At 53.7% G+C, this 25,491-nt stretch overlaps 1 protein-coding gene across 2 annotated transcripts in view; it reads right to left on the bottom strand.

The window, feature by feature from the left end:
* Positions 1–19,968, bottom strand: part of PCDH19 (protocadherin 19) — a 59,787-nt gene extending 39,819 nt beyond the window's left edge. For both annotated transcript variants that reach the window (XM_055727682.1, XM_055727683.1), the window contains exons 1-2: positions 17,543–19,968; positions 14,141–14,468 (exon numbers count right to left, since the gene is read on the bottom strand). In XM_055727682.1, the coding sequence (XP_055583657.1) occupies positions 14,141–14,468; positions 17,543–19,683 (2,469 nt within the window). In that variant the 5' untranslated portion in view covers positions 19,684–19,968. The remainder of the gene's footprint in view (positions 1–14,140; positions 14,469–17,542) is intronic.
* Between the last annotated feature and the right edge of the window lie 5,523 nt (positions 19,969–25,491).

Here is a 25,491-nt window from a genome sequence, read left to right as displayed (position 1 = left end):
AGACACCCCCAAGGCTCCCTGGGGCGGTGGGCGAGGGGGCTGGCAGCTGCAGCCAGACCATTTCCCCGCTCAGTGGCTTAGCAGACACAAGTTTGGCCAGGGGTACCGAAACCGGTGCAGCGGCGGGCGGCAGCCCCGGGGGCAGCCAGGGAGGGCAGGATGGGCGCATGGGGACTTCGGCCCTGCCCCATGTCTCAGCGCAAGCCCCGTTTCTTCTGATTTTGGGGCAAGCAGCGAGCGCTTCCCGTATCCCCTACACACCCCACAGGTGTTTGCATCCTACAGCTTCACCAAGGCCTGATCCGGTCCCATGTGCACCCCCGGCACATGGCCATGTGCACCCACACCCGGCTCTGGAGTGCAAGCTCCACACCAGCAGCTCCTGCCTGGCTCCGGCAAAAATTCCCCAGCACTGCTGGATAATAAAACTGAGGCGAACACTGCCCCGTGTGCTCATCATGCTGTCATTTACATTGTTTATCTGTAATTGCACGGAAAGGCTTGCAATCAGGATAGCCTTGCCAGCACCCGCTCTAAGCCTCAAGGGGATTTTGCTCACAATGAAATTATTTATCAAAACCATTTTCTCCGATTTTAATTTTTTTCCCAACTTGGGCAGGAAAATGCAGCTCTCCAGCCCACAAAATTACCCTGCAGCCAGGGGAGTGACTGGGACCCTGAGCAGGACTGGCCCTCCCGGCGCTGCCATCGCCACCCACGGCACCACGCACACAGCCCGGCGGGGAGGTGGGATGCGAAGGGCACGGCACAGCTCAGCCCGGCTCCACTCCCCCCAAAACCTGCTGTCCCCCAAAAGGTGTCACACTGGCTCCAGCAGCCTTGGGGACACGCCAGCACCCGTCCAAAGAGCCCTTCCTCCCCCCTGAGCCATGCTGCCAGCTCGGAGGCACCAGGAAACTGAGGAATTTAGCCCAACAGGAGCCTGTTTTCTCCCAGAATAAACTGTAGGGAAATAAATGATAATAAAGCACCCGCTGGGTTAGGGGATCTCTGCTCCCGCAGTCACTGGATGCCCCTCTCCTCCCCACACTGCCCCCCCCCCCCCAGCCCGACAGCCACCCCACACTATTAACAGCCTGGTAAAAACAGCCTGTTGGTTATTACAAAGATGCCAAAACCTTACTACTTCTTGTTCCTTCCAGTTAATGTACCATAGCCGAGGATGAATTGCTATTACAACGAACTAAAAATAAAAATGTTTCAGAGGCCGTAATTGGCTTGTCTTGTTGGGCTTTTTAAGGAGCCAAAGTACCAGTTCCAGGCTATTAGCCCTAAGGTTGTAGGAGAATGGTATAAAATATTTCTTCATTAAAACCCTACCTTCTCCACAGAGGTGTTTTTCTTTAGGGCTTTCTTCCCCCTTTCCTTTTTTTTTTTTTTTTTTTTTTTTATTCTTGCTTTTTTAAAAGACTTGTGTTATCAAATAAGCTTTAGTTAAAAGAGGACTTCGGAAGCCCAGAGGTGATATAAATAGACAGGGCTCGGTGCAGCTGGAGAACCAGCCAGAGCCTTCACTCATCTATTCAGGTCACTTTCCTACAAAACTTACGTAATATTCCTCAGTCACATCTGTAATGTTGGACCGTTCTTAATAATCAGCACCAAATCTTGCAGTCCTCGGGAAGATGGTGCTCTGTGCCGGCAAGCACCCAGCCCACCGGCACAGGATGGGGACCGCCACCACCGCAGGCTGCAGACCCTCTACCAGGCGGCCAGGGGTGCCCCAGCTGCTCCCTGGAGGGGGTACAGCAGAGGTTTTTTTTCCCTTTTGAGGCCCTTCGGTGCTACTTGGTTCCTAGGAACCTTAGTTACCACCATTACTCAATATCGGCAACAAACCCAAGAAAACCGGAACCATTTATTCAGCAAAACCCTTCTTTCAAAAGAAGCAGATGCTCTGCTGAGCAAGGACTCGGCAGCTCGGCACCAGCCATCCTGATGAGGATGGTGACGATGCACCAGCAAAACAACAATTCTTTATGGTCACAACTTTAAAATTAGCTGTAAGTCCTGCCGCTTGCAGAGCCCGCTCCGACCGACGGCAGCACCTTGGGGCTGCCCTCACCACTCACACGGAGCCGGGCATGGCAAAGAGCTCTGACAACGGCTTAGAGCGGCGTGCCATTGAAATAAATAATAATAATATTGATAAGGATGGTGACCAGTCTCTAGATAACACTGCACAACCAGGGAAACTCAGCAGAAGAATTACAACAGAGCCTTTTACTTTCTGCTTTTGCACAAGAAGGATGACACGTTTCTTTGAAATGACAACCCAACAGTTATTTACTACTTTGATTTTGTGATTTGAAGGTTGCTGTTAGAAGAAGACTATTTCTGTTAGGTACAATTGCTATTTTTTGATAGTGTCTAGGCAATACCTTGTTAAAAAGGGCAAAACAACAGTTATTAATTACCCTAATTAACCCAATTCATAAGACACATTTGTGTGGCTGTCATGACAACTGCTTTGACTAACTTGCCAAGAATAGCTTAGCTGTCCATTCAAATAAATCCCTGATAATTACTAGTCTAGTTTACTGGGCTTCTGTGATAATAATAATTAGTGCTACTGTACAAAAGGTCACGCTAAACAGTTTATGAATGATGCATTTTGCATGGTGATTACATGAGTCACGCAGCATCCAGCAAACAGACGCAGCCACGTTTCCAACGTGGCAAGAGGCGATTAGATGGGAGCCTGTGGCTGCTCTGCCTTCAGACAGCACGGCGGGCCGAGAGGGAGAAGTCATTAAGGTCAGAGAAATAACCAAGGAGAAGCTGGGTGAAGCTGGGACAGCCACCGACCTGCCTCCTCAACAGTCAGGGTGTCCTTTCGTCCATCTGTCCACCCAGCCACCACAAGCCAGGAGGTGGTACCCTACTTCTAATGAAGGCGGTGGTAGAGACACCAAAAAGCTTCCAAGCCTGCCCTGTCGCATGGTGGTATCTCACCTCGCCACCTCATTCCCCACCCCCGGCAATGACAGATAACCATGGGTCACCCCTCTGGTTTTGACATACTTCCTCATTAGTAGGTTTCAGGATCAACCACAAACGTGGGGTCAGGTCACCAGGAGCATCACGAGTCAGGGCTGAGCAGCCTCAGCCCTCTCAGTCTCCATCTCTGCTGGAAGAACTCCTCCAACCTGTGGTTTGGGTCTCCCCATGACCACTCGCAGCTCCAGCAGACCCTGTGGGTGCTGGCTGTCCTGCGGGCAGCAGGCACTGCTCAGCCCAGCATCACTGCTCCTGCGGCTGCTGCAGGCGCCAGGAGAAAGGCTGCCTCCCCCCGTGGAGGGGGCTATGCTTTCATACACCTTCACCGCAGGAAATCCTGGGCCGTCAAATGCCATTTTTCCTTTGCTGAGGTTTGTAGGTGGAAACTGATCCGTGGGATTCCCTCTGGCTGCACCTATACAGAGGCAAGAGGGGACAGGACCGCAATGCGCCAATGCTGCAAAATCCTGCAAAAGCCCAGGGCAGGCAGGGCAGCAGGGCAGGGACGGAGGCAGCACACTCACATTTAATACAGAGGACAGCTGCCAGCTCCATGGAAATCTATGAAATCACCCCATTTAAAATAAATTCTGATTAAATACCACATATGGTCCTTATTGTCTGTCCCTTGTTACCTATCACAAGAGGCATCTGCATGTAAACAGGGTCTTAATCTGCAAATATTTGTCTGCTACAGAACTCTCCTCCCTCACCCCCACCTGAACTTGCAATTATTCTTATTGATTGACTTTAAGAGAGCACCATGCACATGCCTCGAGCTGCCACGCGCCGAGCAAACAAGGGAACAACACCAGGCTCCGCTGTAATCATTACCGGGGCGAGCAATTGCCCTGTCACACATGGCAGGTTATGGCTTCAGACTGGAGGCAGCAAGGCCAGATGAACGCTTAAAACGTCGTTACAGTGTGAAAAGCGAGGATGTAGAAATGACACCTCCTTTCTCAACAAATCTGTTCCCAGAGCATCTCCCAGCTCTGCGGATATTTCATCTCGTTAAGCCTGAAGAGCCAGCATAGCCCTTGGAGCAGGGATGCAGGCTCGCGGCCACTTTGCCTGCCAAAATAAGCTCTGAAGAGGACGTCTTCAATCTGGGGGAAACTGGATTTGAGGTCCCGAGAAGGATTTCAGCACTGGAGCCTGAGCCCAGGCTCGCTTGCGCAACACCCGCAGCCCTGGCTGAAAGCGTGCCTGCTAGAAGACCAGGTGCTGTTATCAGACCAACGAGGGGAAATTAGGGAAACCTGATGCTGAGCAGAACCTTCCCCAGTTTTCCCAAGTGAAGTTTGCAGCTCAGTTCAATATGTTAGTGTCTAATGAAGGTTTCCCCCATACTCTGCAGGGTATAATCATTCTCCTCTTAATGAGCATGTGTTAATGGCATATTAATGCTGACAACAACTAAGTGCAGAGAACAAGAGATGAACATATTCCAAAATTCGTCTCTTTTTTTCTGAACAAAGGAATCCATCGCACGGCTGAGCAAGCCCCAGCCCGGCGGGAGCCCACGGCTCCCACAGCGATGCCGCCGGCTCTGGTCCAAGGGCTCACCACGGGATGCAGAGCCTGGATGGGACCACGGCTTTGGTCTCTTGCTAACCCAACCCCTGCAATTAAACCGATGTACAGGGAAGGATCTCAGCCCAAGCGTGGTACCTCCCCCCAGAGAGGGGACACAGCCACAGTGGGGCTGAACAAGAAAGCAGAACTGCTCGCAAATGTCTGGAAAAGCGTTTCACTGGGCAGACAGGTTCGGATACTGTCTCTAAGCCAACAGCCGTGTGGATTTGATCACTAAATGTCACTGAAGCTGGGCCCCTGCCAGAGCATCCAGATGTGAATCTGAATATGAAAAGTCCAGGAGGGAGCAGGTGATGGGAGACGCAGGCGCAGGCACCGAGCCCCATCCCGGTGCCGCTGTCCCAGCCCATCTGGGTTTGCGTGAACAAGTTTATATAAGCTCGCAGGCACGGAAAAGAACACACACAAAATGGGTGTTTTCCTGTTTTTTCATCTCTGTTTGTGAAGGCAGCTCCCAAAACCCTGACAGCTTCCCACAAGTAGCATCAATCCGCCCCGCGGGTGTGCTGTCCGCTGCCAGGCGCTGCAGGGAGGCGCGGAAGCCTAATACCCTAATTGCCTGACTCCCGTGTGCTCCCACCAGCGCATACACTTAGGTTTCCAGATCGATAATCAATGCTAGAATCAATAACAGGGAATTTAGCTACATTATAAAAACAGTAAAATCAGCCAATACTGAGAAATGACTATTGAGTCCTGTGTTTTCTGTACTCACTTAGTCTAATAATGGTGAATGATATTTTCCAAGTACATTATTCAGCAATAAAACCACCGAATTATTTGATCTCTTTCTAACCTTTATGATTCTAAGCACTCTTTTTGACCCAGATTGAATGAGGCAACATCTGCAGAGCCTTTCACAAAATTGTACTCAGCATGCACTATAGTAGGTCCGCTGCCAAAGATAAATGTTATTATTTTAAAGCCATCATCCTCCTAATAGATGAGCAAACACACTGCATTAGCATAGCCTGCAGAGCTCGAGCACGGGTGAGAAAATGCCAGAGGGTTTTCGCTTAATGGAATTTTACATACCTGACTTAGGATGGGTTAATGCAGTCTACCAACACGGGAATTTTAAAACCTGCCCTGTGGCATACACCTGCCATTACAAAAGATGGTATAATCTGACAAGCTCCAGATCCCCGTGAGAACCACGAAGGATTCACGTCCAGATCTCCAGTGGCCAACAGGGCATCAAGACAAGGACCACAATTGTCTACATGGCCCCACCACGTACAGACCTACGCTATCTACCACAGCCCCACACAATGTATCGGGTGTAAGGAGGAGGAGCGGCTGGGGTTACCCGCAGCGTGCTGAGGGCTTCCATCCGAGGGTGTACAAAGTGCAGTATCTGCGATGCACATCTGTCCACTGCAGCATTAGCACTTGCCGCATGCAAGCCTTCACCAGCCTAACGAGAACTCACCGTAATCCTGTGTTAAACAGGGAGGCACTTCAAGGCTAAGTGCTAATCACTTGTTCAGCTGACGTAAGCCATTACTTCACTCCAAATTTAGACCAGAAACTTGAGGGAGACACTGAAGCAATGATGCTGTGGTCTTTTCTCCAGCAAACCCTCCAACAGGTGCCACAGGCAAGCTCTGCCCCAAAAGGAACAGCGAAATGGGGAGCCATCCACGGCCTCAGTGCCACTTTGCTGAGCCCTGGGTGATGCTCCTCTGGGGACAGCAGGAACTGGGACCACAGGGGACCCCAGGAGACAACACACACTGCAGCCCTGTGAGGGTAGCGCTGCCTGCAGAGCACCCCATTCATCACCAATTCAGAGCATGCTCTAATTTAAATTATAATTACACTTATAAGTACACAGATTACAACTATTTATGCTACAAATAAGACCATCCTGTATTTTAATTAACAGAAAATGATTGGAACTCAACTATAGTCTCTGCTGGGAACAATATCTAATCATTTATTGAAGCAAGGCCATGTGCCCAGCCCCATAGGCAGCCTGGCAGGGAAGGGGGAGCAGGCAGGGCTGGAGGTCCCCCCATCCGAGCCCTCGCATGGGAGCAGGACCAACCATCAGAGGGGGTCACAGGAGAGGTCTCCCAGGAGAGATGGAGGGCTCACGGCTGGTGAGCCTGCAGGCAGAGCCTGTGGATGGAAGCAGGCAGGGGACGAAGGGCAGGCAGGGCTCTGCCCTTCCTGGCTGATGGGAATTTAGGAAAGACCCCAGCAGGACACCCTCAGTGAGGGCAGGAGCCCAAGGACCTGGGAGGGCACCTGGCTGATGAGCTTCTCTGGCTCAAAGTCCTCAGGAGGGCCTTCTGGAAATGGCAGCTGGAAAATATGGCTCGAGCAGATGCGCATGAGGTTGTTAGTGCGCTTGGCCTCAAGGATGCCTTTGCATGCAGCATGTGCTTTATGCAAAGCGAGCGACGGGGAGAAACCACAGAGTTCAAATCGCTCAATACAACAAGAGTTCATTTGGAAACTAATATAAGAAAGGCCGTAAGTAGCATGCAAGACCACCCTTTTGTCGTAATTTTAAAAAAAACTTACTATAAATCTTCCGTAATTTAAAGGAAAATTCTTATCTGCCATGTAAATATATGTGCCGGAGCTTTTTTTATAGACTCAACAAGTAAGAGTTATGCATCAGAAATATGCATCAGAAATTCAAATTTATGGAGAGGAAAACAAGACGCGCCTCTCTATTTTCAGTAAAAGTGAACCATAAAACCCAAACCAGTAAGCATAAAATCAAATGAGATATATATATGGTTATATGACATATTACATACTTATTTGCATAATTAGGTACAATATGTAACAATTCTATACACACTTTTTATATGCTTATAAATATATCATGTATAACATACAGTGTATAGCATATAACAGATAACATATAACAAATAATATAGAGAATGCAATATATAATGATATAACCATATCCATGTTGAGCACTCTAGGTGTTGCTATCAGCGGAGAAGGGTTTTACTGTTAAACACAGCTTGGCTCCTGCCACCACACCACACAGCGGCCTCTTAACTCCTCCCCAGGCTCCTGCAGCAAAGCCCCTTGGTACCACCCAGCCGGGACCCCACTGCGGGCTGGAAAACCCTTGGAAAATCCCAAGAGAGGAGCCAGGATGGGGTCACAACCCCATATCATCCGTACAAAACATACAAGGATTAGTGGTGGACTTGGCAGCGCTAGGTTTACAGTTGGACTTGATAATCTTAAATGCCTTTTCCAGCCTCAGCGATGCCGTGACAAGCTAAAGCTGTTGGACTAAAGGCTCGCCTAAGCCACCGCGCAGCGAGCGCAGCCATCAGTGAGGGACGTAGTTAAATGTGAATGGGAGCCAGCGTATTTATCTCTGTTGCAAGGTATTCAAATGAATTTTTCCATACAGAGAGCTTGGAGCGATTACATTAGGAGACGTATAATTTGGTTAGGCTGACCTCGGAATGGAATCAAAAGCTGCTGATTTCCATAATGTTGGCCTCTGACGCTCGGGGAGGTCAGGGGATGTGCAGCGATACACAAAACACTTTGGGAGTAGTTAAGCTGAGGGATTTGCTGGGACTCGTGATTTCGGGGGCGTATTTGGAGCGAGCAGGGAGCGCAGCTGGGGAGGTTGGGGTCCCCCCCACAGGCTCGGGCTCCCCGGGGGGTGCAGTGTGCCCGCTGGCTGCCCTGGCAGGGACCCCCGAGCCCTCCCCAGGGAGGGGGTAACCAGCCCCTACCTGAAGTCGGAAGCACCGCTCCTCTTCGGCAGGCTCTGGGAGAAGCAAGGCTGCCGCTAGCTCCCAGGCAGGGATGCACAGGCACAGAAATGCAGAGGCACTAATGAGAGCCATGACCTGTGCTTACCCATCACGGTGCGCATCGCAGGCACAAAAAAGTGCTGAGTTACAGTGACCTCCCAAGGAGAAAACAAGACTGGCAACGCTTGCTGCAAAGTCAGCTTCCGACTAGTCAAACGTCGACGCTCATAATGTTTTAATTATTTTCTCTGCTGAAAATAAGCCTTATTTCAACAGCCTGGCATGCCTCAGTGCCACAAACTTTCTCCGGGTTGGAAATTATCTCCGTTTTCTTCTTCCCCCCCCCCCCCCCCGCTCTATACACAGCATTACTCAGAAGCAAGCCAAATCCCTTCCAATTATGTACGATGATGTTTCCCCAGCACCACACTAAAGCAAGGCCCTTCACTTCTAAATGGCATGGTTTATAACAAATTGTCTGTTATACCAGACAGAAACTGATTTCCTCAAACCCAGCATATTAAAGTGAGTACATTCATTCTGGTTGTAACACACAAAATGTGATTACAACAGACACTTTGGGGGCTTTTTAAGGCTAGCGGAGAAGAGGAGGATAAGCTGGAGGGGAAGAAAGAATTGACAAGTAGAGAAATGACAGAGAAAGAGGAACAGCCACGCTGATTTCATTTCTTACAAAACAAAAATCTTTGTGTGTTGTTGAAATGTGCTTTAGTTAGCACCGCCAGATAGCCAGAGCAAAAACTGCCGGTGCTGCCTGAAACGAAAATTGCTCTATTGTGCTTAGAAAACCATTTCCTACAGTGAGGAGAACGCTTTCCAGGTAGTAAAAAGCATATCTGAAACCAACAGGGCCTTATCCTGCAACTGTTGCTCGCTCAAATAATCCCTGCTGCCACGAGGAGCCCAAACAAAATCAGTGTGAGTGAGGATTACGCGGGAGTGTATCAAGGTTGGGGGATTAGACCAGGATTATCACTAAAACCAGTAATTCCCCATCTTACTGATGGTGGCCATCAGCTCAGGAGGCAGTGGATCGCCACAGCCGCAACCCCTCGGTGCCGGGGCCGGAGCTGGGTCTGGGACCTGCCAGGCACGCAGGTCCCTGGAGGACTCGAGTCCTGATGGATCAGGGCTGCTCCACCTTGACCCTCTCCAGTGGGACCCCCCAAAGCAGCACCAGAGCAAGCCCATGCCTGACCCACACCCTGCTCACAGTGAAACGGCAGCACTGCTGCTTCCCTTCCCTGCCACTGCCGTGACGGAGCCATCCTGCACCCCCAGAGAGTCAAGCTGAACCTCCATGCTAATTCTACCTTTGGACACCCAACCTCTCAAACAAGACTTGCCGGCGCCCATTTCACACCTCCTCACTTCTCCCATGCTGGGTCCTGCCAGGGACCAGCCACCACTCAGCCCCGGCTGAGACTGAGGGGCAGAGCCAGCTGGCGTGCCCCCGGGGATGCTCCCCGTCCCAGGGCAGCGCTCGATGCACCAGCACTGTTTCCCAAAGCAGCACAGATTTTGGATGTAAAACTGTCCCTGAAACGCAGATGCAGCCATTACATGCACCTTGTTTTCTTTTAAAACCGTGAAGTCAAAATCCAGGCATGTAAGTGTTACCCAAGGGTGGCTGCTCTACATGCAAGTCGTGTCCTGAGAATCCTAAAAGGCTCGGCATTCAGACCGGTTTCCACACCACCCCAATGCAACGTGCATTTTTATCGAGGAAGCTGCCTAATGGCTCCTATTAATTTTGATTTTTTTAATCTCCTGGTACAACTTCCAGTAATATACATGCAAAACTTGACAACAAGTCCTTTTGGTTTCAAAGCTGACTTCCCCTCCGGCTCAGCAGGAAGAAAAAAAAAATAAGCCCTCGGCAGCAGCAAAGCCTCTGACCGGCAATGCCCTTGCAGCTCCAACATGTCCCACTCTCCCTCCTGCAAAACAAAACACTAATGGGGGCCAAGCTTCCCCCTGTCAGCCACAATCACCAGAGCTGCTCGCAAACGCTTCTTGCATATCATTGCCTACCACCACAAGGATGCTAAAAGGCTGCAGGCAGGGGTCCCCAAGTGGTACCTCAGCACCCAAGGGACCACCGAACCCCAGTGAGGCCGAACCCCCCCGAGATGTCCCTCACTGCCTCCCGATGCTCTCTTGGCAGCCATGCCCTGGCACAGGGAGAGCCGGCAGCTGAATCCAGCCCCCACCCAAAGGGAAAAGCTTTTCAAGGGTCATCTCAAACTTTTTTGCATCCTCAGAGTGGGGTTGCAGCCTCTGCAGACACCGCTGTTAATCCCTTGTGGATCAGCAGGGAAAGGTGGGGAGCACTGACAAACCCAATTACCACCGGCACGGCATGGCACCGCCTGCCCCAAGACCTGCCACTGTGCATACCACTGCTGCGGCACGGGAGGAAACATTTCCTGAAGCTCCACAAACAACCCATCCTTGGGGACTTCTATTTCAAGGTTCCTGACTGTTAAAGTAAATGAGCCTCACGTTAAAGACCAGCTACATTGCAAACCGACCGCCGCTAGGACAGCGCGTGTCTGCAGAGGCAATCACTTACTCCCAGCCACAACCATCATATGCTAAGCGACATCGCCAGCGACACATTTACCTCTGTATTTTATCTTTTATCAACCGACGCTCTGCCTTCTCATCAGGAAAAGTCACTCCTAGGTGGAGCAGCAGCGATATCTCCCCGATGCTGACACCTCATAAAGGCTCCCCAGGGAAATGCCAGCAGCCTCGTCACTGGAGGCAACTCAAACCAGCCCAGACAAAGTCCCACTGGATGCACTGCAGGGAACAGTTTGGCTCTGGAAACTCTGGGCAGGAACTGCATTTATTAAATGCTCGTCACCTGAAGGTGTACCAGTAGCACGCTTCACACGTGTATCATCACACCATAATACCTGCTAAGGCAGCGATGGGCTACGGCTGCGATGCTCCTCCATGGAAGCATCTTCTATGGAGTTTCTGTGTCACCCTGTGTGCCAGGACAGGGTTGTCACTCTAGTCACCACTGAACCTCCTCACCCTCTGGGGTCACCTGGATTTTTAGGAGCCAGTAGAACCCACACCACCACCAAGATAAACTTCCCTTGCAACAGCTGGAAGCATAACACTGGGACTCTCTGCCAAAAAACATAGAAGTTCCCACCCTAAACCAAACTTCCAAGCAGCTTTCAGTTGGGATTTCTCCTCCCTGTGCCCTGGCCCTGCCCTTTTGTCCAAAAGCTTTCCCTAGGAGCAAGCAGATTCCCACCAGGACATGCTGCTCTCCCCAGGAGCACCCACCCATGAGCTGCTGATCCCTCAGCAGGGCTGGAGAAGCGCAGCTGCCCTCCTGCGTGCCCGCGGGGCTGCTGCAGGGCACGTTTTCAGCTGACACTTCATGGCACTCATTACAAGAGACAAATTTATTGCTCCAGGCAAGGTACCGGTTCTTTGCAGTGCATCCCACCTGTACAAGTGATGGGGAAATGGGGCGTGCTGGAGCCACAGGGAGAAGCAACGAGCATCCCAGCTCCCTCACATGAGGGTGTGCAAGGCGGTGGGGGTCTTTGGAGAGCACACGCTGCCGGAGCCCAGGCTAACGAGAAGGGACATGGACAAGCACTGCCTTCTGCCCGCAGCTGCCTATTAACTTTATCAGCCGAGCTGTGATGTTCCCGATGCTCCTTCCCTCCTCCTCAGCACGGCAGACCTCCCCTGCCAGCACGCACTTCTGGCTAACGCCAACATGATGGATTTTATGACTGAATTTTGTCTGTGGCAGTGAATCACAGGCTGACAGGGTGCTCCACTGCTTGGTGCCCGTAGCAAGGCACCAGCCAGAGATGCGCTTGAGACCCCTCTGCAAAGCACACTGCTCTGGGAAGGCAGGAATTCCTCAGGGACCGCAACCCCCAACATCCCAACAGCAACGGTCACCCACATCCTTGGGATGCATCCCCCAGGCAGCTAGGCTCCCTGAGCCCCAGCTGATACCTAGCAAAGGGCACAGGCAAATCTGAGCATCAACGGAGATCCCCTCATGCACGAAGGGCGGCATTTCCCACCCCCAGCCTGCCCAGGCACAGCACAAGGAGCAGACGGCTTTGGTAGCAGCTCTTCCGCCTTACCTGACCAGAGACAGGCTTATCCCAGACTGCTCCTACCCAGGCGTGGATGCAAAGTCCCTGCCTCCACCCACTGGGGGACCTGGGAGCAGAAGAGCCTGCGCAGCTCTATGGCTGGACACGTGCAGTAGAATATACGAGCGCTTATATTCAGGTCATTCCCTTTCTGTTATGGCTAAGAAACTCTATTACAGCTTTTATACCAACACCAGAAGTTAAAATTGAGCTTTAATGCTCTGGACCAGCGCTGGGTTGCTCCTGCCATACCCTCCCAAAGGCAGGCAGAGTCATGGTGCCGCAGCCACAGGCAACCGTGCAGGGCTGTGCTGGGGCACCGGTGCAGGAGGTGCCTCCTCACAGCATCTCAGCAGGTAACCTTGAACAGGCAAAACCCTAATGGAGCCTGCACGTGTGAGGGCAGGAGAGCCTCCAAACGCAGGCTGAGCAGAAGGAGGCTAAATGCCCACGATCTGTCACGGAGATCCCGACAGCCCCCTCCTGACCGTCTGGTCATTAAAAGCTGCACCTCTGCTTTGAGCGACCAGCATTTGGGCTGGGAGCACTGTAAAACTGGGCTGACACCAGTACATGACCTCCTGGGAGGTGGTTCTGTAGCCTTAGCAAAGGTTGAACACCAGGGTTCAATGAGTATTTTGCCAATACAAACACTGCAGGATGAAACCCGCCAGCACCAGCCCTCTCCAGCAGCCCTGCAGACTCTCGCAGAGGGCCAGGCTCTGCTCCCCATAGAGCAGATAAATCTGAAGCAGCTCCACTGTCTTCAGCAGCAGCATCTTACATTTACACCAGCACACTGAACGCAAAACAGAGCAAGCCATAAATATTTCAGCTGCTTTTTCAGCTTTGTTATTCTGCTCAAAGCAGGAAACATGACAAACCTTTGATTGTTTTGCTTAATACCAAACAATAATTCAAAGAGAGACAAACAAGCAACATTAAATGATGCCTGTGATGTACAGGAAAGCTGATGAATTAGAAGAACCTGATGAGAATGGTGTGGATCGGAGCAGACCCTTTCCATGCCCTTGGCAGGTACCACGCATCCCTCCTCCAGTTGCACACCCATCCTGCACGGCGAGGGGACAGTCCCAGGCCAGGCGTGCATGTGGTTGCGCTGGGGCACCCTGCACTGCCTGCACCCCCAGCACAACACGCTGCCTCCAGTGGAACAGCCACCACCACCACTTTCAACCACCTTTTAACAAACTCTTGTGAAGTTAACGAGTACCTTGTCCCCTGAGTATCATCATACCCAAAATCCACTTGCAAAGCAGCCACCTCCAGCCTCCCAGCAGCATGGAGGCAGCGTGGCCAGGCACACCCATGCTAGCACCCCCGCTGGGGCATCCCTGAGGGTGAAACATCCACCCATGGCCACATCAGGGCTGCCCCAAAACCTGCAAGGTGGGTGCCCACCACTCCCCCTGCCCGTCCTCCATCACTCCCTCACCCAGGGCATCCAACGCACGGAAACCACCACAGCCTGTTTGCTCAACACATCGTTTCGGCAGCGCTTACACCGACAGACCCACAGCCCATGGTCCACGTGCAAACCCATCACCGATGCCACAGGGGCACGGGCTGCCCGCCTGCACTCACCTCTGGCAGCGGCATCCCGTTGATGATGAGGTCGGGCTGCTGGGGGCTCTGCCCCGTGAAGGTGTGATGGTAAATGTGGTTGGAGCCGGCGTTCCTGTTGTTCTGGCTCTCCACGTTGAGGAAGGTGCTTTCAGAGCGGCGGCAGCCCAGCGGCAGGGTCTGCTGGTGGTAGTCAAAGTAGTTGAGGGATGAAGTAAGAGAGGAGCAGCTCACAACGTTCATTTTATCTGTCTCTTCCACGTCCCGCGGTACCAGGCGGATATCATTCTTGCTGATTTTCTTCTTTTTGCTTGATTTCTTTTGATGCCCGTAGGAGTATTCTGCAATTCTGGGGGACAGAATGAAAATGAATAGCTGAGAGCATCCCGAACCCTGCCCCACTAAATACACATGCTGAAACCCAGAGGGCTTGGCCCCCATCTCCATGTAGGCTTCTTAGTCATGCACATTACGTCATGTTTTGAGACTGGTGGCACAACACAGACTTTAGCTTATTTTCATATGCATAACACTTTCAGGTCAAATATGAAAAATAATGGGAAGGAAGAATGCCTTTGGTTTTTTCTAGTGTTTGTAATTGCTGATATTTAGTTACTAGGAGTAAAGTCCAGCCTGCAGAAGAGAAAAATGGAGATGTTAAAATCCATGAACTGAAAAGGGTACCTGCATTCATTTCCATGCATAATAAGGATTTTAAAAGTGATTTAATTTGGTCCCTATAATGAAAATTCAAAACGAATAGCGGATTTTTTTCCCAGTTCATTTTCCATAGCAGTAAATAAAGCAGACCCAGAAGCAGTCCTAGCTGGCAAGCTCTACTCTCTCACACTCCAAAGGCTGTTTGTTTATTAATGTTTTATCCAAATTGCTGGTGTTTTGACTATATCCTGATAATACCTAATAACTCAAAATCTTTTCTCCAGCCGCATCCTATTCCTCCCTCACTCCCCAGCACGCACACCCCCTTCTGCTGGGAAACGCTTTCACCTTCCAGAAATCAGAGCGCAACAAAACTGTGTTTTTCAAAAAGAAATTATCCTTTTTGACCTTTTTTTCTTTTTTTTACTGCAAGCTTGTTTTTCTCTGCCTTTCTTTCCCTCTTTGCTTCCCACCTGCCAAAAGAATCAACTGATTAAGTGCCTTGTTTGCCTTCTGCAATACACCAGAGGAAAAAAGTTACCGTAAAACACCACCCAAGCAAATAATGACAAATATGATTGCACCTTGCATTAACTGGGTATGCTCAGCTCAGAGTGACTGTGGCTTCTCTTTCCATAGGGAGCAACACAGCCCTAGCGAATGCCTCACAGATGAATTTGTACATGCACTGCACTGGGCAGCTCAGTATTTCACAGAGAAGCACATCAAATGCTACCCACAGTCAGAAATACACATTTGAAAGTCAGGACTTTGCTGCTTTTCTTGTTATGATTACAGCATTAAAAAAAAAAAAAAAAAAAAGACACACCAGAAACAAACAACCCAATAGCTGCAACAGAAATAATGGGATGAATAAATAATACAGTTTATCTAGAAAGGCAAATATTGGACAAATATTCTTGTTCCAGAAAGCTAATTGCCTGAGCATGAAAATGCCAGCAAGTCAAACAGCTCTCATATACCTTACATGCCTCATAAATTAACACATTTTATGAAGACTGTCCAGCAGCTCTTGCAAGAGACTCTAAAACAAGGCACTGCCAAGCCCAAAGGCACGCACCCGGTGTGGGGAGAGGGTGCCCCACGGTCACAGCCGCTGCTGCGCCTACCTGGTGCTTCTCTACCTCCGCAGCTGACTTCTGCTCAGATGCACACTGATAACCGCCTGTGCATCCCCCTGAGCATGCAAATAAATCAGGGGAAGGCAGGGATTTCTGTTGTGCCAACAATCTATATGCTGCTGACTCCTCTAACAATGCTTGATGAAGCTTTAATTGTTTTGTTTACCTAAATGTTTAAGTTTGGCAATGCGAGAGCCCAATTATTTCCTGCAGGCATTCATTTTGCTGTCCTTTCTCTATTGACCAATTATTTAATCAAACTGCACTTCATTAATCCCTAAGCCATCACAGTAAACCCGGGGCTTATACATATGTGTGAAGCTGTTAGGGGCACCACCACAACGTGATTTTTATCTATTCAGGCCCTATTCTCCTTTAATGGGCCAAGCTGGCAAGAAAGCTGGTGTATGGGCTTTCACTTGAAGCTAGACATCCCATAATACAGCACAGATCGACCTTTATTTGCAGATGATTTTTCCCCCATCAAGCAAAAAGGCTTATAAATGCACTTTATGCGGTGAAAACCGGGGATAAAACCCAAACTCTCCAGCATTATTTCTGCGTAAATAAAACTTTAAAGACTGCACATCCCCCTGCGCTGCAGAATCGCCGGGGGCGAGCGTGCGTTTCCAAGGTAGAGCAAAATTAATTTCCATCCCTCCCCTCTGAAACGACTCGGTGCCGAAGGAATGGAGAAGTCATGGCTATTTCACTAGTAACAGGATTAAACCATTTATGAGGCATTGCAGCTGCTCTTTTATGGCATCTGATTGATATTCATGTGTGGTTAGCATTTGTCTCCTAACTTGTGTAACACAGAGAATAGTAAAAGAGAGACAATAATCGCCGGGCTGTTACATATTCAGGGGACTGGATTTCCCCTATCAGCCTTTCAGCGGTTGTGAGCATGGGGCTGACCTCCCCTCCGGCATTTCGGACCCAGAAGCACGCATCCAGCCAGGGCAAAATAACGCGGCGCTGCAAAAATCTCCCCTCGCCCCATCGCTCCCAGCCCAACCGGCCGTGCCAGGCGCTGGGTGCTGGGTGCTGGGTGCTGGAGCAGCGCATCGAGGGGAACCGGGTGATTTTCGCCACTATTTTACCCAGCCAGCCCCACCGGCAGCCGTGGTGAGGAGCCGCATCGGGCGCACAATGGCTCTTTTGAGCGGCGAGCGAGGGCTGACGGAGGCCACCGCGGCCACTCGCGCTCCTGCCGCGGGGCTGCGGTGGTGGCTGGGGGGCTTTCCCCCCTCGCCAGCCCGGGGAGCCATGCTGGGGGCAGGGGGCTGCCCACAGGAACCAGCCACGCCGCCGTGAAACTGTTCTCCCCCTTTCCCGCGACGGAGCACGTAAAATCAGGGATGCTGCAACAGATTGTCAAGCCACACAGTTAAGTCGATCCGTTACTCGGCACGCATTCCTGCTCTCCTCCCCTGAACAATTTTTTAAAGCCTCGCAGGAAATTTTCTTGGAGGGACGGGAAGCTCACTTTTGTTCCTAAAGCAAATCTACCCCCACCCACCCCCACCCCCCAAAGTATACAGCAGCAAATGGAAAAGTAACTGTGACAGCAAAAATCAAAGCAGACCCGGCGGCCGCACAGAAACAAAGATGTCTTTACCTGCAGTTGTAGGTCCTGATTTCCTTGTTATCCCTTTTGCACTTGACTGCCACGAAGATCATGGTGACAAAAAGAATGGCTGCGATAGACCCCAGGGCAATAATGAAAATCAGAGAGAGGTTAACAGATCCTATGGACTCCTGGGCATCCAGGGCTGGAGACAGGTATATCAAAATCAAGGCAGAAGCAGAGAGAGATGTTTTTCCATGGTCATGAGCCACCACGATCAGCTCGTAGGCTGTCTTTGCGTTCTCCCCAAAGGCTCTGGTGGTCCTTATCTCTCCATTGATCTGGTCTATCTCAAAAAATCCTCTGTCTCCTTCCACCATTTCATAGGAAAGTCTGCCATTTTCACCCTCATCATAGTCGTCTGCCTTGACCACCGTCACCAAGTAGCCAACCCCTGCGTTCCTGGGGATGTACACCTCCGCGGTCCCGTTGACCAACGGTGGGGCCGTAATCACGGGGGTGTTGTCATTTACGTCCAGGACAATCACCCTAACAGTGGCATTGCTCTGCAGAGAGGGATTACCCCCATCTTTTGCCAAGACCTTGAACTCAAAGGCCTTCGTCTGTTCATGATTGAAGGACCTCAAAGCATAGATATCTCCAGAGTTGGGGTTTATGGAGACATAGGTGAAGACAGGCATGTCCCTGACTTGGGAGGGCACAATCTGGTAGGAGACGCTGCCATTGAGGCCCAGGTCAGGGTCCCTGGCCGAGACTGAGAGGAGGTAGGCCCCCGGAGTGTTGTTCTCCTGCACAATGACCTGGTAATAGGGCTTTGAGAAGTGGGGATGGTTGTCATTCTCATCCGTGATCTTGACGGTGAAGGACTTGGTGGCCTGCAGGGAGGGGACGCCATTGTCCTTGGCCTGGATGGTGAGGTTGTACTGATCCCTCTGCTCCCGGTCCAGCCGCCCATCCACCAGGATGGTGGAGAAGCTCTCGTACTCCTGGAGCCGAAAAGGCACGTTGCCCAGGAGCTTGCACTGCACCCGCCCGTTGGCCCCGGAGTCGCGGTCCGAGACCCGCACCAGGGCGATGACGTACCCCGGCGGGGCGTTCTCACTCACCTCCACCAGCTCGCTGTTGACGGAGAGCAGGTTGATGAGGGGTGGGTTGTCGTTGGCATCCTGGACGCTGATGGTAACTTTGCAATGGGCAGGGATGGAGTTAGGCCCCAAGTCCTTGGCCTGCACGTCCAGCTCGTAGACGTGACCCTCCTCGTAGTCGATAGCACCGCTCACTGTGATGAGGCCGCTCTGTGGGTCTATTTGGAAGAGCTCCCGGGCCCGATCCGAGACGTAGCTATGGAAAGAGTAGAGGACCTGGCCGTTGGTGCCCTCGTCCGGGTCAGAGGCGTTGAGGCGGATGACCGGCGTACCCGGCGGGGAGTTTTCAGGCACACTGACGGTGTAGGCCGGCTCCTCAAAGAGTGGGTTGTTGTCATTGGAGTCGATGACGCGGATGCTGAGCTCCACCGTGCCGAAGTTGGGCGGGTCACCGCCATCCAGCGCCGTGATCACGTAGCTGTAGTGGGACTGGGTCTCGCGGTCCAGGCTCTTCTCCACCACCAGCTCAGCGAAGCGTGACCCATCGCCCCGCGTCTTGGTCTCCAGCCCAAAGAGGTCGTTGGGGGTGATCTCATAGCTCTGCACACCAAAGCTACCCGAGTCCGGGTCGTAGGCGCTCTCCAGTGGCACCCGGGTGCCGGGGCTGGCCGTCTCAGAGATCTCCAGCTCGATCTGGTCAGTGGGGAAGCTGGGCGCATTGTCATTGAGGTCCTTGATCTCCAGCTTGATCACGCAGATCTCCATGGAGCTGGACATCACCTCCAGCGAGATGACACACTTGGGGCTCTGCCGGCACAGCAGGTCCCGGTCGATCTTCTGCTTCGTCACCAGCAGCCCTGACCCGGGGCTGATGTCCACCAGGTGGGGGGCCGAGTTGGAAACCACCCTGAAGGCGGTGGGCTGCCGGGGGTCCAGCACGAAACCGGCGTCCCGGGCGTCCTTGGCGACGTTGGCGATCACCGTGCCGGCCCGCTGCTCCTCCTCCACCGAGTACTTGAGGTTGACGAGGGCCCCGGCGCCGGCCCACAGCAAGGCGGCCCCCAGCAGCGCCGGGAGAGCCCCCATCGCCGCCGCCGCCCCCGCCGCGCCGCGCCCCGACGGCCGACGGCCGCCCGCCTCAGGGGCCCGCAGCCCTCATGCGGACAGCGCCCGCCGGGCTGCCCCGGCCGCAGCGGCGGCGGCGGGCGGGTGCGGGCACCGGAGCCGCGGTCCCCCGCGCCCACGCCAACACCGCCCGCTCAGGCGCTCCGAGCCGGCGGCGCCGCGGCTGGGCCAGGCATGGCGTGCGGGAGCGGGGTGCCGAGCCGAGCCGCGCCGAACCGAGCGGGGCCGAACCGCGCCGCGCCGCGCCGAGCCCGTTCCCGCCGGCGCTCGCTGCGGCGGCCGCACGCCACTGCCCGCAGTCCGGAGCGCTGGCGGGCGGCGCGGGGGCGGGCGGCGCGGGGGCGGGCGACGGTGAGCGGCGGCCAATGGGCGCCCGGGGGCGGGGCCGGCGCGCCGTACGGCCGCCAATGGGGCCGCGCCGAGCCGCGCTGCCGGCCGGTGGGGCGGGGCCGGGGCGGGGCCGGCGGAGCGGCGCGGCCGGGCAGGGGAGCGGGGCCGCGCGGGGTGGCTCCGCCGCGCCGGCCGCCGGGTGCCCAGCGGCGCCGAGCCCGCCCCGGTGCCCGGGAGCTGCGGGCGCAACGGCGCTCTCGGGCGCCGCGGCAGCCGCTGCGTGGCGGCGGCCGCCGGCGGTTCCTTCTCCAGAGCCGCGGGCGCGTACAGGGCGGTGGCGGGCCCCTGCGGGCACCGGGGTGGGCGCCGCGGGGGCCGGGCCGGAGTGGCCAACGGGTCCGCGCCGAGCGCCCCCAGGCCCGTTCAGTCGCTCTCCTTCGGGGGCGGGAGGGAGCCCGCCTCGCTCCGGCTGCACCGCCCCCCGCCCCGCCGGGCAGGGTCCACCGGGAGCCGGCGTGGGACCCGGGGCCGCCAGGCTCTCCCCGGCGGCCCCAGCCCGGCGGCGCTCGCCGCTCACCGCTGGTTGTTGCGGAAAGCACGGCGGTGCCGTCCTCCTTGGAAATGAAATAAACCTCCCGCTGTCCGTGTGCCGGTGCCTTACCTCAGGGCTCCGCGCGTGGCCCGCAAGTCCCCGGGGGCTAATTACCGGGGTCCCCGGGCAGGTGTCACGGTGCCTGGGCACGGGCCGGTGCTGCCCCCGGCCGGTGGGGCCGGGCCCTCCGCTCCGGCACTCGGCCTGGGGCCTTTGGGCCGCACACCTCCAGCCACGCCGCTCCCCGCCCCGCGGCTCAAAGAGGGGCCGGGTGCAGGCGCGTCCCTGCGGCAAACCGCCCCGGGAGCCCGCCGGTCGATAGCGGCGAGCCGGCGCCGCGGCGGGGAAGGCAGCGGGACAGGGTGCCCGGCCGGAGCTGCCGCGCCACAGGCCCCCTCGGGGCGGGGCGGGCAGCGGGAGCCGCCGTCTCGTCGGAGCCGCCGCCCCGCGGGCACAGCCCGGGCACCCCCGCGGCGGCGGCTCCGGCTCCGGCCCCCCGGCCCCGGCCCGGCCGCGCCGTCGGGCCCTGCCGCGCCTTCCCAGGCACAAGGGCGCCATCTAGCGGCCGCCGCGGGGAGGCGGAGCGGCGGGACCGGCCCGGACCGCGCACGGCGGAGCCGGGACCCGCCCTGCCCTGGGCGGGCCCCCACGGTGCGCGGCTCCGGGCGCTGCGGCGCGGCCACGGGCCGCCCAGCCGGCAGGACGGGCAGGCGGCGGGCGGCCGGCACACCACCCCCTCCCGAGACACCATCCTCCGGGACAGCGCCCCTCCATCGACACCGTCCTCCCGGGACACCGTCCTCCCGCGACACCACCCGTGCGGGGACACCGTTCCCCGGGACAGCATCCCTCCAGGGACACCGCCCCCTCCGGGGACACCGTGCCCGGGGACACCCAGGGGGATGCCCTCTCCTCTCTGGGGAACACGGGAGCAACGCCGGGTCCCCCCGCTCCTGGCTGCCGCGATCCCGCAGCGGGAGCAGAAGCCGGCGGAGGGAAGAACCATTCCCAGGAATTTCGTGTGTGTCCCCCGGGAGGCAGCGGCGTGGGTCGGTGTAACCCACGGGGGAGCAGGGGGGGGACAGTGCGAGTGGGCAAACCCTTTGGTCCCGCGTCCGCCAAGGCTTCCTTGGAAAAATTAATTCTGATGCCTTGAACTGTGCCATGTGGATTGAAAACCTGGCTGAAGGATCATAAACAAAGGGTAATTAGAAACAGGGGGAGGTGTTTATGGGGTACTGCAGGGATCTAGGTTAGGTCTACTCTCGTTTAATACCCTCATTAATGACCTGGAAAGAGGGAGTAAACTACACATTAATGAATTTGGCAGATGATGCTATATGGGGAGGTGCTGTGAGCTCCAGCAAGCACAGAAAATTAACAGAGAAAGGGCCTAGTGAGAGTAGAAACATGGGCAGAAAGCAGCGCAAGGATCTGTGCCTTAGACAACTGCAAGCCAGCGCGGCTGGCAGGGAGACGTGGCCACCAGCCCACAGCAGGACGGGCCATGGCAGCTGAGCCACATACCGGAGCCAGGACAAGGGCCAGGGGACAGCGAGGGGGACATGGGGGGCTGCCGTGCACATCCAAGCCCTGGGATGCTCAGGTGTGGCCGGAGCTGGGCTCGCTCGGCACAGACACGCTGGCAGCAGTTCAGAGGGAAGCCACGCAAGTGATCAAAGGCACAGAGAGACTGATTTCTGAAGGAAGATTAAAAGGCTTAAATATATATATTGCTTGGCTAAGAGCTGTCCGTGGGGAGACAAACTAAGAGCCTTACAGATCTGGTTGGTGTAAATAGGGAGGGAAGGAATTATTTAATAGAGTACAAGGGGCATCACCAGAAGGGATGACAGGAAATGAAGAAATGGAGCATTTAGGTTGAATGTCACAGGGGAAAAAATCCCCTCTGCTGACAGCAAAAATTATGAGGCTGCAACATGGTTCCCTGGAGGGAGAAAGTTCGGTGGCTTGAGATATTTAAAACTAGACAGGATCAGTCTGAATATAAAGGCACCTGGGATCAGCTACCGGCAGGGGAAGTGTGGAAGGAGCAAGAGCTGGGCAGGGACGCATCTCATTTTCCAGCTCTTACTGAAATGCTTATATGTCACATATATAAAAGACCTGCATTTTTTATTTATTGCATACCTGTATTTCTGCTGCTGTAAAGAAAATCACTGACATCATGGATGCTGTCCCAGGCACCTTGTAGCCAGGCAGGGCTGAAAAGGCCCTGAAATCAGAGAAACTTCACCTCCATATAGGTATAGATGCAGTTTAAGTGACAGGTACAAGGTTGCTGAGCAGGTCTATGGTGTCCCCAGTGTCTGTATCCCTGCACAGTGCGACGTGCCCCGGACCACCAGGTCTCCTGCAGGCTTCTGTAGAGCATCCTGTATCTCAGTGGCTTTCTGCAGGATGCTTTCCAGGTGACCAAGGAGAAGCCAGGCCACAGCTGGCTGGCTGCACAGCACCCGTAACCTTGGTTAACGCTCCATCCTTTCACCCTCAGCTAATGCTCAGTTTGCCAGAGGCTGTGACGGGATCCCTTCCGAGCAAAACAGGCATCGATTGCAGCCCCCCCTCCCCCCCATCTCCTGCCTCACTGGAGGTCTGTGAGTGCTGTCAGCAAAATGGATTAATAGTCCTATTATCAGTTCAGATGGATGGCCAGGGTGAGGAGAAAACATCGCGTCCCAGGGAACTCAAGTAGGCACATTAATAAAGATGCCACACGTTGGCTCTGAAATCTAAAAGCATCACTTCACTCCTTGCAACACAATTAGTTTATCCAAAGCCCAACATCAGCACCTGCTGATGGCCCTAGTACCAGTGCGTGGTGACCTGGCTGGCAGGGAGGGAGCTGGTGGCATGGTGGTCCCCCATGTCCCCCTTGGCCAAACCCCTTGCAAGCACTCTCCATGCAAGACAGCAGCTCATTTCACAGCACCCATCTCTGGTCATCCTGCCACTGGGCAGCTGCACTGTCCCCCTTGGTGTCGGCTTGCTGCTCCTCAGCATCAGGCTGAGGGGAGGGGGCGCAGGGCCAGCCCGACCCCTCACAGCTTGCGTGACACACAGTGTGACAGGGCAGCACCACAGCCTGTTGCTCAGCCAGCTCATGGATGGGTATGGACAGCGTGTAATGAAGATATCGGTTCTGCCCATGCTGTAAAATAAGGAAAACTTTTAATTAAAAGCGAGTGGTGCATCTTGCAGCCCTTTGTTTGAGCACTAATGGGAATGACTTTCCTTTCCAGCCCAGCATTTATAGCTGTCTCTCTTGTACCTGTCAAAAAGTAAATCTCAGGATCTAAAACATGTATATTTAAAAATATGGTGTCAGCGGGCTGTCAAGCCTTGGGTTTTTTATTCCTTGTGCAGGCGGTGAGGGGAAAGGACATGCACAGGATGAGACCAGCAAAGCCATCGCCCGCAGGCAGGGCAGGGTGACGGCCTCAGCGCTTGCCCAGCCAGCTCCTGCCAGCACCCTGCCTGTCCTCCCTGCCTCCCTCGGGGTGCACCGCTGCAGAGGCCAGAAGGCTTCAGGGGCTCGAGGCACAGCCAACCTCCCCCTATAGCGAGGGCTTCCCGCTGGTACCCTGCCCCAGCTGCTGGTACCCGCACCACCACACGCATCCTCTGCTGCAGCAAGGTGGGGACTGAAGCCCACCCTGACCCAGCTCCCCCAGCACCCCACTTCTCCTGGTGTGGTGCAGAACCGGAGAAAACATGCATAAAACAGTTTGAAATTTTGAAGTTTGTTTTAAACATCAAAGAGGAACTTTATCTTTTTAATTTTTCAAAGCTGTTCTTTTAATTTCACATTTCTGAAGTGTTGTTTTTCCCCTTTCCGGCACCTTTCCCTTTCGCTACTAGGTGAAGTAAAATAAATGATGTAAGTTTATTTTTTCCTTTCTTTGCTTATCCAGTTCTGCAAAACTTGAAAGCTTCTCAAGGTGTCTGGGTGTCGGGAGTTACAGTTTAGGTTTGAACTGTTTTTTTCCTGAGCAATGTTTCGAATAGCACAGCAAAGTAGAAAAAAAACCCAAAAACCCTGTAGTCTAGAAAAAGGAAATGAAGAAATAGGAAAACTCAGAGCAAAATCCCTAGCCCATTCAGCCATCAGATAACTGCTGTTATGGAAAAAGGAAGACCTAAAAAGGAGAAAATACAATATTTTGTGTTTGGCAGGGTGGTGTTCAGCAGACGAGACAAAGTATTCAGCTTCAAATTAAACACACTTCACCACCACCACCACCCATTATGTGGGAATTCAGTGTATGTCTACTCTCAAGAGGTTTTGGAGTAAAGACAGCCTGGCTAGCACTGCCCATCAGCCCCCCAAGAGCCAAACTTTCTCCAGCATCCATGGGACTTGCAGACATTTGTGCATGTAGCTCTGCTAGCACTTTGCACATAATGCAGATAAGGGACCGCTGCTGTGAAATATTGAGTCTTTAGACTATAAAAAACTGTCTTTCTAAGCTGAAATCTAACTTTATTTGTACTCCCGCAATTCCACCCAAGTCAGCAGGGTTTCCTAGCTGTTAGCAAGGGCAGTGTCTGGCATGCTCTTTCCACAGGAGAGGTTAAAGTGCCAAAGAGAGGACGGCATCACTGTGAGGAATTCGATAAACTCCTATCACTCAATAGTTTAATTCATTTTACTGATGCAGCATCTTTTATCGAAGATTACATAATGCTGAATAATCATGAAGCACATAATGCAGAGCCAGACAGGCAGTTATAATCAGATTTAAAGCCTATATTAAAAAAGTGGCAGGTGAAGGGCTAATTCTCCACTCCCACACCGGTGTTGGTCCAGAGGAAGCCTGCTGGAG

This window comes from Falco cherrug, chromosome 15 (genome assembly GCF_023634085.1).
Source record: "Falco cherrug isolate bFalChe1 chromosome 15, bFalChe1.pri, whole genome shotgun sequence".
NCBI classification, from domain to species: Eukaryota; Metazoa; Chordata; class Aves; order Falconiformes; family Falconidae; genus Falco; species Falco cherrug.
The sequence above is the reverse complement of the archived record's forward strand: the minus strand, read 5'-3'. Positions and strand labels throughout refer to the sequence as shown.